The sequence below is a fragment of the Papio anubis genome, chromosome 5 (assembly GCF_008728515.1).
Source record: "Papio anubis isolate 15944 chromosome 5, Panubis1.0, whole genome shotgun sequence".
In the NCBI taxonomy this organism is placed as follows: domain Eukaryota; kingdom Metazoa; phylum Chordata; class Mammalia; order Primates; family Cercopithecidae; genus Papio; species Papio anubis.
Genome location: NC_044980.1, coordinates 133,231,354 through 133,246,313, shown reverse-complemented (window position 1 = coordinate 133,246,313; position 14,960 = coordinate 133,231,354). Strand labels below are relative to the sequence as shown.

Genomic DNA, 14,960 nt, shown 5'->3' with positions numbered 1-14,960 from the left:
AGCGCACTCACTACCGGGGAGCGATGATCTCACTCGTGCGCGAGTGCGCGCGGCGCATGTCCGGTGTGTCGGTCTTCGGGCGCCTGATGAGTTCATAGTCGTGCGGTGGTGTCAGCGGTTTCGGTGGCGTTCTTGGGTCACCCCCAGACCCACACACGGAAATACGCACCCATTCGGGGATCCAGACGACCGTTTACACGCACCACACCTGGGCGGGCTGTGAGGCTTAGGCCCTCCTCCGGGACCGGCCAGTGTCCCGCCCTGTGTCCCGCCCCGTATTTGTGCGGCGCCAGCTGGCCCGGCAGCCTGCGGCGCAGAGAGGCTGGGCTTGCAGGCGCAGTAGCTCCGGAGGTCGCGCTGGACTGAGAGTGCGGGCCGGCAGAGGCTGGCAGGGAGCGGCCGGGGTTATGCTGGGCAAGGATTACATGCTGGCCATCATTCTGGTCAACTGCGATGGTGTGCACGGAGGGGCCCGGTGGGAAGACCAGGAGCTTAGGGAGGACGAGGGAATCCGAAAGACTAGTCTGGGGCTCAAAGACAGGGTCGGGGATACCTCTCTGTGTAGGGACCAGGGGGCGAATGAACCCGATCTTTACATGTGATGTCTTCAAGATTGAGGAGCTTGGATCTTCAGCCTAAGAACTGACCCATTTTGGGGATGGAGAGAGGATTATGACAGCATGTTATTCTGAACTCACAAATAATATGCTCCCTCCTCTCTAATCCGGTGTTCCTGTAGATGACTTGTGGGGGGACCAGAGTCTGGAGGGGGAGCCTGGCTTGCCTCCTGGCTGGAGGAAGATCCACGATGCTGCAGGTACTTACTATTGGCATGTACCCAGCGGTAGCACCCAGTGGCAGCGCCCAGCTTGGGAACTAGGAGATGCGGAGGACCCAGGCACGGTAGGTGGAGTGTGAGGAGGAGGTCTGAGCCCGTGTGTGGACCCAGGTCTGCTGTTACACTGACTAACCCCCACTCTACAGGGAACGGAGGGGATTTGGGGACTGCGGCCCCTCAAAGGGAGATCCTTCTCCAGCCTGGAGAGCTCACTGGACCGGAGGTAACGAGTGGCCCAGGCAAAATGAAAGGCTTGGGGTTCCATGGTGTTCAAAAACGCAGCTGGACCCATGGTCTGCTTTCCACCCCAGGTTTTGGATTCTGTCACATGTTTTGGGTTCTGTTGTGTTCTTGGCTCTGTCCCAAGTTCTTAACTGTCAGTATTTTGAGTTTTATCCCTTGTTCTAAACTTTTGTTTGTAGCTACATGTTTTTCATATTCTTGGTCCTAACTTATCATGTTCTAGACCCTGGCCATTAGGTCCTCTGTTCTAGGATCTCTTGTCCCACTTTGGGGTTCTGGTCCACATATTGAACCCTGCTCCATTTTGTGACTTTTATTTTTTATTTTTTGAGATGGAGTCTCACTCTGTCGCCCAGGTTGGAGTGCAGTGGCGCGATCTTGGCTCACTGCAACCTCCGCTTCCCAGGTTCAAGTGATTCTCCTCCCTTAGCCTCCTGAGTAGCTGAAACTACAGGCACATGCCACCATGCCCGGCTAATTTTTGTATTTTTAGTAGAGATGGGGTTTCACCATGTTGGCCAGGATGGTCTCGATATCCTGACCTCGTGATCCACCCATCTCAGCCTCCCAAAGTGCTGGGGTTACAGGCGTGAGCCACTGCACCCAGCCTTGTGACTTTTATTCTATGTCCTGTGTCTGGGTTGTGTCCTGAATTTTCCCTCAAATTCTAAGTCACACTTTGTGTTATGTTAATATGTCCTGGGCTCTACCCTGCTCTGTTTTTATATTTCTGGTGCTATATTCTGGGTCTTGTTCCTCATCCTGTGCTTATCAATTAGTCTAGGCCTCACCAGTGTCCCTACTGTGGGAAATGTGGTCCTCTTAACACCTCTGCTCTGTTTCAGTAACTCTCTGTCCTGGTGTGGTGAGGAATCCTACATCCAGAACATGGAGCCAGGGGCTAAGGTAGTGACTTGGACCTGAGGGCATTGGGAGGTCCCAAGGGAAAGACAAGGGTGGGATTGGACTGAGCAGAGGTGATCAAGGGTGAAGATAAGGAGTTTGTATTGTGGCACCTGCCACCCTGCTCCATCCTTATTCATTCCTGTCCCTTTCCCCAACTTGTCAGTGCTTTGCAGTACGCTCTCTGGGCTGGGTAGAGGTACCTGAAGAGGACCTGGCACCGGGGAAGAGCAGTATTGCAGTCAATAACTGCATCCAGCAGCTGGCCCAGACCCGCAGCCGGAGCCAGCCTCTAGATGGTGCCTGGGGTGAGGTGAGTTGGCTCGGCCCCTCAATGGGTTGGGCCCAGGGCCCAGCAGAGGTAGCTATCCCTGAATTGCCTATTTCTCATGGCAGTGACCTTTATCTGAGCTCTGAGCTGACCTCTGTCCTTGGCAGGGCCAGAACATGCTGATGATCCTGAAGAAGGATGCCATGAGCCTAGTGAATCCCCTGGACCACAGTCTGATCCACTGCCAGCCTCTGGTGCACATCCGTGTGTGGGGCGTGGGGAGCTCCAAGGGCCGGTGAGGATGCCTACATCCCCCAAGCGAGAGCTCGTCTCCCTCCCTGCTGCAGGCTGTGATCCCCACTGATGCTGATCACCAGTACTTGAACCCTGGACACAGATCCTCTGATGTGGACCCAGGACTGCTTCCCCTGCCTGGTCCAGCCCTGGTTGGGGAGGGTGGGCCCAGCTCAGCAGGGACAAATGGGGGAGAGTCCAAGAGGCTGGGCTGATTCCCTTCTGTGCTCCCACATGCTTCCGGAACAGTGACAGGTGAGTGAAAACCAGGTATCCTGAGCCCCATTCCTGACCTTCCTACTCCATCCCTGCCATATCCCTAGCCTGACTTTCCAGCCTCCTGCAGGCTCCTGCCTCTAACCAGCCTCTACCCCAGCCCCATCTCTGCCCCTGCTAGGGACTTCGCTTTTGTGGCAAGTGACAAAGATAGCTGTATGCTCAAGTGCCATGTGTTTCGCTGTGATGTCCCTGCCAAGGTCATTGCCAGTGCCCTACATGGGCTTTGTGCCCAGGTAAGGGTCAGGGGTGGGGCAGGGAATGTGGGTAAGGGGTTGGGTCTGAAGCTTCCAAGGTAGTTGGGGTGGTATTGGCCCTTTTACCCTAATTCCCCTCTCTCCCTGTGGCTCATGCTGGCTTCATTGTGTTTTAGATCTTGTCAGAGCGAGTAGGGGTCAGTGTTGATGCCTCTTGCTGCTCTCCAGACCCCATCTCCCCTGAAGACCTGCCACGGCAAGGTATGGGAAGGGGAGTCCCGCATTGCTGCATTGGGCTGCTTTGGTGCCGCTTTGTGGGTGGGCAATTTCTGGTTATTTAGTACTTCTGTGGATAAATTTCTGAGGGTCTGGTCTCAGGGATCCCAAGCCACGAGTTGGAGGAGCATCTATGAGCCTTTTCTTCTATCAGCACCAGCTCTGACCTGAGTCCTGGCCATTCAGAAGGGTGGGGAAAATGGTAATTGAGAGAGCTGCCAGGCCGACTTGGTGTGTATATTTCAGTGGAGCTGCTGGATGCAGTAAGCCAAGCTGCTCAGAAGTATGAAGCACTGTACATGGGGACACTGCCAGTCACCAAAGCCATGGGTGAGGACTGAGGGGGCTGCATATGGTGGGCTGTGTGAGGCAAGGGGAAGGTGAGTGAAGTGGGGCCCACTACCATTTCTCAGAGTCCTCCCATGGCCTTGTTATGGCGCCTGGGATCTACCAGCCTTCCCAACTCAGAATTCTAAGCCTTGCCCCAACTATCCTATTCCCTATCTCTGAATCCCAAGTCAGTGAGAGGGGGCTAGACACTCCCTGCAGACTCTTTCTTTTACAACTGGGAGACACGCTGGGCATGTTCCCCCAGGCATGGATGTGCTGAACGAGGCCATTGGTACCCTCACCACCAGGGGGGACCGGAATGCCTGGGTCCCAACCATGCTCAGTGTGTCTGACTCTCTCATGACTGCACACCCCATTCAGGTATCAGAAGAGGGTGAAGTTGGGGGCTTTGGAGGGGTGAGCAGGGATGCTGAGGGGTCACTGCTTGCTGCCGGAAAAGTTCAGTGGGTCTGGCCAGTGCTTGGCCCCCTAGTGACTAGGCCTGGTGTGGGCAGGCAGAGGCCAGTACAGAGGAGGAGCCATTGTGGCAGTGCCCTGTGCGCCTTGTGACATTTATTGGTGTTGGCCGCGACCCACACACCTTTGGCCTCATCGCTGACCTGGGCCGTCAGAGCTTCCAGTGCGCAGCCTTCTGGTGCCAGCCCCATGCAGGGGGACTCTCCGAAGCTGTGCAGGCTGCCTGTATGGTGAGTCATGGGTGGGAATGGGTGGGTGGGATTGCCCTGCAGCTGCTCTCCGCTGTTTACTGGGGCTCAGGGTTGGCAGCCTCTTTAGAGATCACAAACCTGGGCTGATTCTGCATCATTAATGTTTTGGCCCTCATGTTATTTTTAGTAAGTTTTAATTAGTTGCCAATACTTAAAGGCCAGGACATTTCACATAATAATCGCTATTCTTGTTTTTCTTAAAATATCAAGAGCTCTGGCACTCAGTTCACACGTGTAAATGTCAACATGCAGCCAGAGTTGTGCAGAAGCTGTGCCCTAAAGAGTTGGCATTGTTCCTGTTTGTCCCATTTAGGTTTATTTCCTGGCATCTGTGGGCATTTGACTGTGGGTTGCTTATACTTTGTTAGTTCAGTTTGCTCATTCATTCAACAAATATGAGTGCCTACAGGGTCCCAGGCACCATAGTTGACCCTGAGAATTTAGTGTTATAGAGGGCACAGCCCTTGCCTTCGCAAAACACTTAGGATAGTGCCAAGATAGACCAGAAATAAGTTGTACACCACTGGTTAATGGAAGAGGTGGCCCCTTTAGGGGTCAGGAAGGCTACCTGTAAGAGGTGATAGAAAACTGACAGTCCAAGAGGGAAGTTAGCCAGGTGAAGGGGAGTGGGCAGGTGTACCAAGCACAGGGAACCTTAGCTGTGAAGGTGAGAGATATTAGTGGATGAGAGTATCTGAAAGAATCTAGTGTATCTGGCATGCAAGGGGGATGTAGTAAGAGATGAGATCAGAGAGAATGACAGAAGCCAGGTTATGGGGGACCTCATAGGTCAGGGTGATGAGTTTATCTGGAGGCACTAGGAATCACTGAAGCCCCACAGTGAAGTCAGGGTTATGTATTAGGATGATCACTTCAGCTATAGTATGGGTAAAGATTTGGAGGACATGAGAGGAGGTAGGAAGGCCAATTAGGACGCCTTTGAGCCATTCAGATGAGATGACTGGGAGCAGTTGCATTGGGGCTGGAGTTTGAGTTGTACACCCTTACCCTCAACTAGGGAATCTGCTTTGCCAGGGACTAGTCCCCACCAGTGAGAGATGGAAAAGAGCCAACATAGTGGTACATGTAATGAAGAGTTCAGGCTCTGCAATCAGAGAACTAGGTTTGAATGCCATTTCTGCCTTTCTCTGGCTGTGTGACCTTGGGCAAGTCATATACTCTCTGAATCTCAATTTCCTCATTTGCAAAACAGGGATAATAACCCCTCATAAATAACTGAATTATCCAAAGCACTTAGCAGTGTCCAGCCCACCCTCCTTAAGTGTCTGATACAGTTTTATGATTTTGTTATTGAGCTACCTGGGAATGCTCTAGAAACTCCACATGTGGCCGACTACCAACCTTGTTATCAGACAGAAGCTTTGGCCAGTTCCCTGTCCAGCAGAAGCTTTCAGGGAGTCTAGGGGCAGAAAGTAGCTGGATCCTCACATTCCCCTTCTCCCTAGGTTCAGTACCAGAAGTGTCTTGTGGCCTCTGCAGCTCGAGGCAAGGCCTGGGGTGCCCAGGCCCGTGCCCGCCTGCGGCTCAAGCGGACCAGCTCCATGGATTCCCCAGGAGGTCCCCTGCCCCTCCCCCTGCTCAAAGGAGGGGTTGGCGGTGCAGGGGCAACCCCTCGAAAGCGGGGTGTCTTCTCTTTTCTTGATGCCTTCCGGCTGAAACCCTCTCTGCTCCACATGCCCTAAACTTATCTGGGAAGGCTGGGGAAGGAGGCTCTGGGTCCATGCCTAACTCTGTACCCTTTTATTCCTCAAGGCCTATAGCCTGTCACCCCTTGAAGCCTTCTCTGCCTGTCCCTCTGATCCTTGTCCACTGTCTGTTTATTGCCCAATTTATTGTTTATATGGATGACTGGAAGGCACTGCACCACAATGTAGGACCCTGACTTCCCTTTCCTTGGGTCCTTGTGTTCCTTGCCCCTGTCCAACCCTGGACAGTTGGCTCTACCTCAGTAACACTTTATAGCAAAATCAGTGCAAATAAAAATCCCTCAGTGACCTCACTGGATATGAGTATATTGGGCCTGGGACAGGGCTGGGGGCTAACAGCCTGTGTGAGATGAGCGTCTTTGTGTCTGTGCTTGATGTTGGTGGCTCTCTGTAGTCACATGACAGCATGGGTGTGATGGAGATCTGACTTCATTCATTCAACAAACATATTTTCTAAGGAGTTCCCTGTGCCACGCACTAAGCTGGGCACTGGGGATGTAATAAAATAGGCAAGGTCCCACCTTCTGAGACTGTCAGGGAAATGAACAAGAGTCAAATAAGACAGAAGATGTGATGTAATATAATTAGGAAATCTTAGAGGGTTGTAGGGTTGTGGGAGCTCAAGTAAGACACTTAACCTGGCCTGAGACATTCCAGAAGGCCTCCTGAAGAACTGACATCTGAGCTGAGAACTGAAGGAAGATGAGTACTAGTTAGTGAGGCTACCTGAGGTGAATGTGGAGATTGTGCAGGGCAATGCAAGAGGAGGCTGTAGAAGTCAACCTAGCTAGATCGCAGCGGGGCGTATGTGGGGCAGGAGCTTCTGGTTGTTCGAACTTGCTCCTGAGAGGATGAGGGCTCCTAGAGCGCTGGCTCCTGGACAACAACCTCCTTTGGTGCCTTGTGACCAGGCCCTGATGGTTCATTAGATGGAGCCTTCGAGTCTTAGGGAGTTGCCGCAGGGTCCCCACAGCAGCTCCCGACGGCTGTGAACGAGCATCCATCCTCCAGGGCTCCCGGCAACCCGCCTGGCCTGGGACGCGGCTCAACTGTGAGCGGCCGTCCCGGAAATGACGCGCTGCCCCGCTGGCCAAGCGGAAGTGGAGATGGCTGAGCTGTACGTGAAGCCGGGTGAGCGCGGCCGACTGGCTAGGGCACTAGGTCCTCGCCCCGGCCTAGGCTGGGGGCGGTTGCGGCGCGGAGTCTGGACCCTCTGTCTCCCCCAGCCCCAATATGAACTATCAGTGGAGTTCCGGGCTCGCTTCACACATCCCTCGCCTCCGCAGGCAACAAGGAGCGCGGCTGGAACGACCCGCCGCAGTTCTCATACGGGCTGCAGACCCAGGCCAGCGGACACAGGCGCTCGCTGCTCACCAAGAGGGTCGCCGCACCCCAGGATGGATCCCCCAGAGGTGCGTGGGGCCCCTGTGCTCGGAGACCGACGGGGAATGGGGGGGGTGTAAGAGATAAGCCTGTCTGGAAGGCTTTTTTCTCTTCCCTGAGGGCTCCTTATGGAGAGCGGTTATGGGGCTCCATTAAAGGTCTCAGGGCAGGTGCTTTTCCGAGCCCCTTCTCTGCTGCTCAGGTTAATAAATGGTGTATTGATTTAAAAAGACTCTATTTTTTCATCCTAGGTGATCTCATCCAGACTCGTGGCTTTTAATATAGTTTTAATCCTCAAGTTATTTATCTTTGTTAACCTATACCTCTTCCCAGAACCTCATAGTGGCATATTCATTTGTCCATTCTGTCTTCACTTAGGTATATGATAATCATCAGACTTCACAGTTTTTCATTCATTTAATCACTATTATTTACTGAGCACTTACTATAAGTCAGGCATTGTTTAAGGGCCAACTAGACAGCAGTGAGAAAAAAGATCTCTGCTTTCAGGGAGTCCATGTTGCAACACTGGAGATGGGCTGAAAGATTAAATAGTGGTGAGGGTGCTACAGAAAAATAAGCGGTGATGTAATATGACTGGGTAACGAGGTGTCTGAGGGGCTGATATTTAAGCCACACAAAAAGCATTCCAAGCAAAAGAAACAGCTGCAAAAGGAATAAGTTTGGCCAATTCAGAGACTGATGAAATACAGAGTGGCTGGCTACAGCCACTTTGTAAACCAGGATAGTGGGCTTTGTAAACCAGGATAAGGAGTTTGTATTTTAGTCTACATAAAGTTGGAAGCCATTGAAAAGTTTAAAGTAGAGGAGAGCCACCTTTCCCCCTGAGAATTTTCCAGGCCATTAAATGGGCTGTGCTGTGGCCTCCATAAAGGGGCTCAGGTTTGGTTCTTTCAGTGGCCCTCCATTCTCCACACCCTTTTTGCTGTAGAAGAAGAATGATACGAGGCTTGGTTTCTTAAACTCAGCAGTATTGATAGGTTGTGGCCAGATAATTCTTTGTGAGGGACTTTCCTGTGTGTTTATCAGCAACTCTGACTTCTATCCAATAGATGCCAGTAGCATCCACCCAGTTGTGATAGCCAAAAGTGTTTCCAGACATTTGCCCTGTGGGCACTATCTTCCTAGCTTGAGAACCAGGGACTGATTGACATTTTGAAAAGATCACGGTCTGCTGTGTGAAAACAAGATTTTAGGGGAGTGGAAAGACAAATTACAGCTATTATGGTAATATAGGCAAGATTTAATGATTTGCATAAGGGTACTAGGAGTTAGATGGATATGAGATGGAGAAGGTCAGTAGGAATGAGTAGATTAGGAGGAATCCATATAACTAAAATTTTTTGCTTGATATAGGAAGACTGGGGGATAGTGGTTTTGGGGAGGGGGATTTTTTTGGGGGGCCCATGTGAAATTTAGGCTGTTATTTTTCGGGAAAAGTCTAAGCCAGAATTAGAGAAATAAGTCACCATTACAAGGATGGTATTTGATGTCATGCACTTGAATAAGGCCAGGGACAGAGCCGTAGGGCACTCTAGCATTTCAAGGTTGAGAAGGAATCATCAAAGGAGATTGGGAAGTGGCCAAAGAAGAAAATAGAAGAGGCCAGGCACAGTGAGTCACGCCTGTAATCCCAGCACTTTGGGAGGCCAAGGCGGGCAGATCACCTGAGATAAGAAGTTCAAGACCAGCCTGGCCAACATGGCGAAACCCTGTCTCTACTAAAAATATAAAAATTAGTGGGGCCTGTAATACCAGCTACTTGGGAGGGTGAGGCAGGAGAAACGCTTGAACCTGGGAGGCGGAGGTTGCGGTCAGCCGACATCACGCCACTGCACTCCAGCCTGGGCGACAGAGCGAGATTCTGTGACAAAACCAAAACCAAAATAAAAAAATAGGAGAGTGTAAAGACATGAATCAATAGGGATGAATGCTGCTGAGACATCAAGATAGAGACAAGGGGCCAGGTGCAGTGGCTCACACCTGTAATCCCAGCACTTTGGAGGCTGAGGCAGGTGGATCACGAGGTCAGGAGTTCAAGACCAGCCTGGCCAACATGGTAAAACCCCCTCTCTACTAAAAATACAAAAAGTAGCCAGGTATAGTGGCGGGTACCTGTAATCCCAGCTACTTAGGAGGCTGAGGCAGGAGAATCATTTGAACCTGGGAGGTGGAGGCTGCAGTGAGCTGAGATCGCACCATTGCACTCCAGCCTGGGACTCCATCTCAAAAAAAAAAAAAAAAGAAAAAAAGAAAAAAAGGAACCACTAGATTTGACAAGCATAGCAGTCACTAGTGATCATAACAAAAGCAGCCTGCATTAGTGAGAACAGAAACTCAGCTGGAATGGGCTGAGGAGAGAATGTGAAAAGTAGGGAGAGTGACTATAAACAGTTCACTCAAATTCTGTGGAGATAAGAAATGAGACAGTATCTGAAAATGGAACGTGAAGGGAGTGTTTTGATAGTAATATACTAGAGCATGTTTGTACGCTAATGGGATGATTCAGTAGAGAGGGAGAACTGATGATGCAAGAGAAGATAGTTACAGTAGGGAAGTCTAGAGAAGACAAGAGAGGCTAGGATGCAGAATGCAGCTGGAAAGATGGCTTTTGATAGGAGCAGGAACGTTTTCATCTATTACAAGAGGAAGAAAAGTGGCCACAGATGCAGGTGGGTTAGGAGGACTGGTGGTGGGAAGATGAGACAGTTCCCGTTTAATGACTTCTACTTTTCAGTGAAACATCAGGCAGTGTCAGAAGAAGATAGCAGGGAAAGAAAGAGAAGTTCTGAAGAGTGGAAAAAATGAGCCAAAATGTCCGGGCAGTGTTTGGTACCTTTTAAAATCTGTGGCCATGAATTTAAAGTGTCAGCATGGCTCTATTTTCCCTCCCAAGTGCAAGCAAGTTGGGTTTAACCAGGAAAGTGGGACAATGGGAGCAGATAAAGGAGGTAAAAATATTTATAAGGGGGTGACCACGTTAATGTACATGGAAATCAAAGTAGCTGAGCTGGAAGGGGTAAGGGGGTGATCAGATTTTGGAGGTGATAGTGTTGTGAACAAGGCAGGGGGATGAGAGGCTGATGTAGGGTGGGAAAAAATGATCACTGGAGGTGAAGAGGTCAACTGTAACACCAAATTATTAAATAAATCAATCATCGTTGTGGATGTTGGTACCTAAAAGTAAACTTTTGACTTTTCCAGTCTTTCTGTTAGTGGTTCCCATTACTAAAGTCAGAAACTAAGAGTCACCTTGACTTCTCTCTTCCTCACTCCCAATCCACTCCTGTTGCTACTTCCTGTTAAGTAAATCTCAGACTACTCCATTCCCCTCATCTACTCTTTTACCCTAGTCCATGCCAGCATTATCTCTTTCCTGAACTATTCAACCTCTCAACTGGTGTTCCTGCCACCATTGTTGACCTGTTTTCATCAGTTTTTCACAGAGCATACATGTTTAAGAATAAGTCTGATCACATCACCCCTTGCTTTTATAAACCTGCAGTGGCTTCCCAGTACCATTGACTCAAGACCAAACTCTTCCAAAACCCCACAGGGTCTGGACCCTCTGCTTACCTCTCTAATGATAGCTCATACTACTTTCTTCAGTGATAATAGTTTTTAGCCCTACAGGCCTCATTTTTGTCTCTTGAACAAGTCAAAAGTTTTCCTGCTTCTTGGGCACTGCTCTCACCTCTACCTAGTACATGTTCTTTCAACTCTTCATAGCTGCATCTGTCTCATCCATTAGTTCTCAATTTAATAAAAACAGCTCAGTTTGTACTTTTTGCTACACACTAGCAACTGTATTTTTTTGTTGTTGTTGTTGAGACAGAGTCTCGCTCTGTCGCCCAGGCTGGAGTGCAGTGGCCGGATCTCAGCTCACTGCAAGCTCCGCCTCCTGGGTCTACGCCATTCTCCTGCCTCAGCCTCCCGAGTAGCTGGGACTACAGGTGCCTGCCACCTCGCCCGGCTAGTTTTTTGTATTTTTTTAGTAGAGACAGGGTTTCACTGTGTTAGCCAGGATGGTCTCGATCTCCTGACCTCGTGATCCGCCCGTCTCGGCCTCCCAAAGTGCTGGGATTACAGGCTTGAGCCACCGCGCCGGGCCTTTTTTTTTTTTTTTTTTTTTTTTTTAAAGAGGGTCTTACTATGCTGCTTAGGCTGCTCTCAAACTCCTGGGCTCAAGTGATCTTCCTGTCTCAGCCTCCCAGTGTGCTGGGATTGGAGGCATGTGTCACCACACTTAGCCTGTACCTATATTCCTAATCTTCATTGCAACCTTGTGAAATAAGTGGCATTATATACATCCCCATTTTACGGAAGAGGAACCTAAGCTCTGGTTGAAAGTAACTTGCTGAAAGTCACATAGCGAGTGAGCTCAGATAAACTTAAATGTACCTCAGAAGGCCTTCCTGAACACTTAGTCTAGATAGGTTCTCCCATTTCTCTTTATTGCATAAACCATTTTATTTCTTGGTAGCATGTAACATAATTTAGTAATTTTGTGTTTTTTTCCATCCCTCTAGAATTAAGCTTTCTGAGGTCAGGAACTTAATCTGTCTGGTTTACTTCCTCTTGAGTAGCCAGGACTATAGGTGTGTGCCACCACACTTGACTAATTTAAAATTTTTTTTTGTAGAGATGAGGTGTCACTATATTGCCCAGGCTGGTTTTGAACTCCTGAGCTCAGGTGGTCCTCCTACCTTGGCCTCTCAAAGTGTTAGTATTACAGGCGTGAGCCACTGTGCCCAGGCCTGGTTTACCTTTCTTCTCTTCTCTTTTTTTTTTTGAGACAGTTTCGCTCTTATTGCCCAGGCTGGAGTGCAATGGCACCATCTTGGCTTACCACAACCTCTGCCTCCTGGGTTCAAGCGATTCTCCTGCCTCAGCCTCCTGAGTAGCTGGGATTACAGGCATGCGCCACCATGCCCGGCTAATTTTTGTATTTTTAGTAGACTCGGGGTTTCGCCTTGTTGGCCAGGCTGGTCTTGAACTCCCGACCTCAGGTGATCTGCCCACCTCAGCCTCCCAAAGTGCTGGGATTACAGGCGTGTCCACCACACCCAGCCACCTAGTTTACTTTTCTAATCTTTAGTGCCTAGCATATTGCCTTGCATAGAGTGGGGACTTCATAAATGCATATTTTTGAATGAATAAGTTGTCTCAGAGAGTAGCCCTTCTTAGAAGGGGTGAATTTAGAGTTAAACTTCTTACCCATTTAAGCCATGTTGCTTGATCCTGCTATACCTTTTCAGTCCCCACATCAGAGACTTCTCCTGGGCCTCCCCCAATGGGGCCTCCACCTCCTTCAAGTAAGGCTCCCAGGCCCCCACCTGTGGGGAGTGGTCCTGCCTCTGGTATGGAGCCCACAAGTTTCCCAGTCGAGTCTGAGGCTCTGATGGAGGATGTGCTGAGACCTTTGGAACAGGCATTGGAAGACTGCCGTGGCCACACAAGGGTAAGCCCTGGCACATCAGAGGTTAGAGAGGGCTTCCATCCACAGCCAAATGCAGGAATGGCTCCCAGAGATAGACCCTCTGACCCAATGGACAATGGCTCTTAGTCCTTTTAGAGTTATGGACTCCTTCAGAATTTGCTAAGGCCTTCCCAGAGAAATGAACACAGGATTTCAGGAGCATTAACAGACTTTTGAAGACCAATCAGTAGAAGATGCTGTGGGAACAAGAGTTGAATTCAGCTCCTATTAGTGAACAACCTGATTTTCTGTACCTCCATGCCATTCAGAGTAGACCCGGCTGATTTTATTCTCAGGAAATTTATATTGTGCCCAGTTAGGAAGAAGGAAACCTCTTCCAGCTATAGTGTTTTCTTAGTTCTTAGAAAAAGAGATCTGAAGAATGTCTTAAAGGGAAAGTAGCATGGGTAATTTCACCTCTTTGGCTCTTAGTTTTCTTTTTGTGAAGTAATGCTACAGGATGAGCTTCTGAGAGTCTGAGAAGCCCCTGAAATTTTAAAATTCTAGTCATAGGAGGAGGTGGGTTAGGAGGACTGGTGGTGGGAAGATGAGAGAGTTCCATTTAATGGCCTCTACTTTTCAATGAAACATCAGGCAGTGTCAGAAGACGACAGCAGGGGAAGGCAGGCTTCATCAGGTTCTCAGTGGGGCCTCTAATCTTTGGGTAAAGAACCAGAACTCTAAAGTGTGGGCTAGAGAAAGCAGGTGCTTCCTATGTGGTGCTGCCCTCCTCTCTCTTCCCCTCATTGGGCTGGCAGCACTGAATTGGAGGGGGGGCTTCTGTCTCTTAGAAGCAGGTATGTGATGACATCAGCCGACGCCTGGCACTGCTGCAGGAACAGTGGGCTGGAGGAAAGTTGTCTATACCTGTAAAGAAGAGAATGGCTGTACTGGTGCAAGGTATGGGTGGGTTCTTTGATATAGCCTAAATCCCTTGTCCTGCTGTGGTTGGCTGTGCTGGAGCAAGTGCTGAGATTTTGATTGACTGGGAGGGGAGGCATGGAAGCTCTTGTACCACAGGCTGCTTGCTCAATCCCCATCTCTCTTCAGAGCTTTCAAGCCATCGGTGGGACGCAGCAGATGACATCCACCGCTCACTCATGGTTGACTATGTGACTGAGGTCAGTCAGTGGATGGTAGGAGTTAAAAGATTAATTGCAGAAAAGAGGAGTCTGTTTTCAGAGGAGGCAGCCAATGAAGAGAAATCTGCAGCCACAGCTGAGAACCACACCATACCAGGCTTCCAGCAGGCTCCATAATCCTCGGTTCCGCAGACTCACCGGACACCATCTCCTATGCCTTGGAGGCCTTCTCTCACTTGCCTCCCTTCTTACCACCAACAAGACTGTCCCACTGGGCCTGACCCACCTATAAGGGAAGAGGTCCCACCTGGGCCAGAGGGAGTTCATGTGTTACTCATAACATGCATTTCAATAAAAACATCTCTGTGGTGGGCCTTGGGTAGGAGAGATGAACCCTTCCTGTGCCAAGCTAGTCCCCTCTGGTGTCCTCGACTGCCGTGCCCCCTGTGCATCTGCAAACGTCTGTTCTCCCTTCTCCATTCATCAGGAAGGGATCTGCTGGGTACAGTCAGACTACTGCCTACCTCTTTTTCCCAAATTAGACTGAAAGCACATCCTGTGCTAGGTGGAGCAGCTCTGTGTTTGGATGGTTTCATTTCAGCATGAGAACAGACTCAAATAGAACAGGGAGACTTTTCCCTCAACAAAAAGAAAGACAGTCCTATTTGCACTGTATCACCCTTGAGATACAGGTGTTACAGAGATTAGAACCACACTGAGTGGGGTTTTTGCTGTATAAATCAAAGGAGAAAAAGACCAGATTACTGAGATTTGGGATTTTAACTGACATGCCAAACAAGCTGCTGCCTCATTTTGGGTTTCAGTGTGAACTCTAAGGTCTCTTATAACCCTTTGAGAGAGGTACTTGGTGGATTATCATGCTGTGAGAAGGGAGGGTACAAGGTTTTTGGT

General features: G+C 49.7%; 2 protein-coding genes across 6 annotated transcripts; both read left to right on the top strand.

Moving 5' to 3' along the window:
• Nucleotides 1-48: 48 nt before the first annotated feature.
• On the top strand, nt 49-6,376 carry APBB3 (amyloid beta precursor protein binding family B member 3). Of its 4 annotated transcripts, none has more exons than XM_003900206.2 (13): nt 49-456; nt 740-903; nt 985-1,061; nt 1,927-1,987; nt 2,151-2,297; nt 2,423-2,550; nt 2,799-2,804; nt 2,947-3,061; nt 3,199-3,283; nt 3,545-3,628; nt 3,894-4,009; nt 4,144-4,335; nt 5,823-6,376. In XM_003900206.2, the coding sequence occupies exons 1-13, from the start codon at nt 408-410 to the stop codon at nt 6,057-6,059; spliced, it is 1,461 nt and encodes a 486-aa protein (XP_003900255.1). In that variant the 5' UTR covers nt 49-407; the 3' UTR covers nt 6,060-6,376. The 4 variants fall into 4 exon arrangements, with proteins under 4 accessions (XP_003900255.1, XP_003900257.1, XP_003900256.1 ...); XM_003900208.2 differs by having other exon boundaries at nt 2,926-3,061; XM_003900207.2 differs by lacking the exon at nt 2,799-2,804.
• SRA1 (steroid receptor RNA activator 1) lies at nt 4,223-14,456 on the top strand. Of its 2 annotated transcripts, XM_003900210.4 has the most exons (6): nt 4,234-4,335; nt 7,095-7,214; nt 7,370-7,495; nt 12,746-12,948; nt 13,758-13,866; nt 14,017-14,456. In XM_003900210.4, exons 2-6 carry the CDS (start codon nt 7,154-7,156, stop codon nt 14,223-14,225), a joined length of 708 nt encoding a protein of 235 aa, XP_003900259.1. In that variant the 5' UTR covers nt 4,234-4,335; nt 7,095-7,153; the 3' UTR covers nt 14,226-14,456. The 2 variants fall into 2 exon arrangements, with proteins under 2 accessions (XP_021795440.1, XP_003900259.1); XM_021939748.2 differs by lacking the exon at nt 12,746-12,948 and having other exon boundaries at nt 4,223-4,335; nt 7,095-7,495.
• The last annotated feature ends 504 nt before the right edge of the window (nt 14,457-14,960 follow it).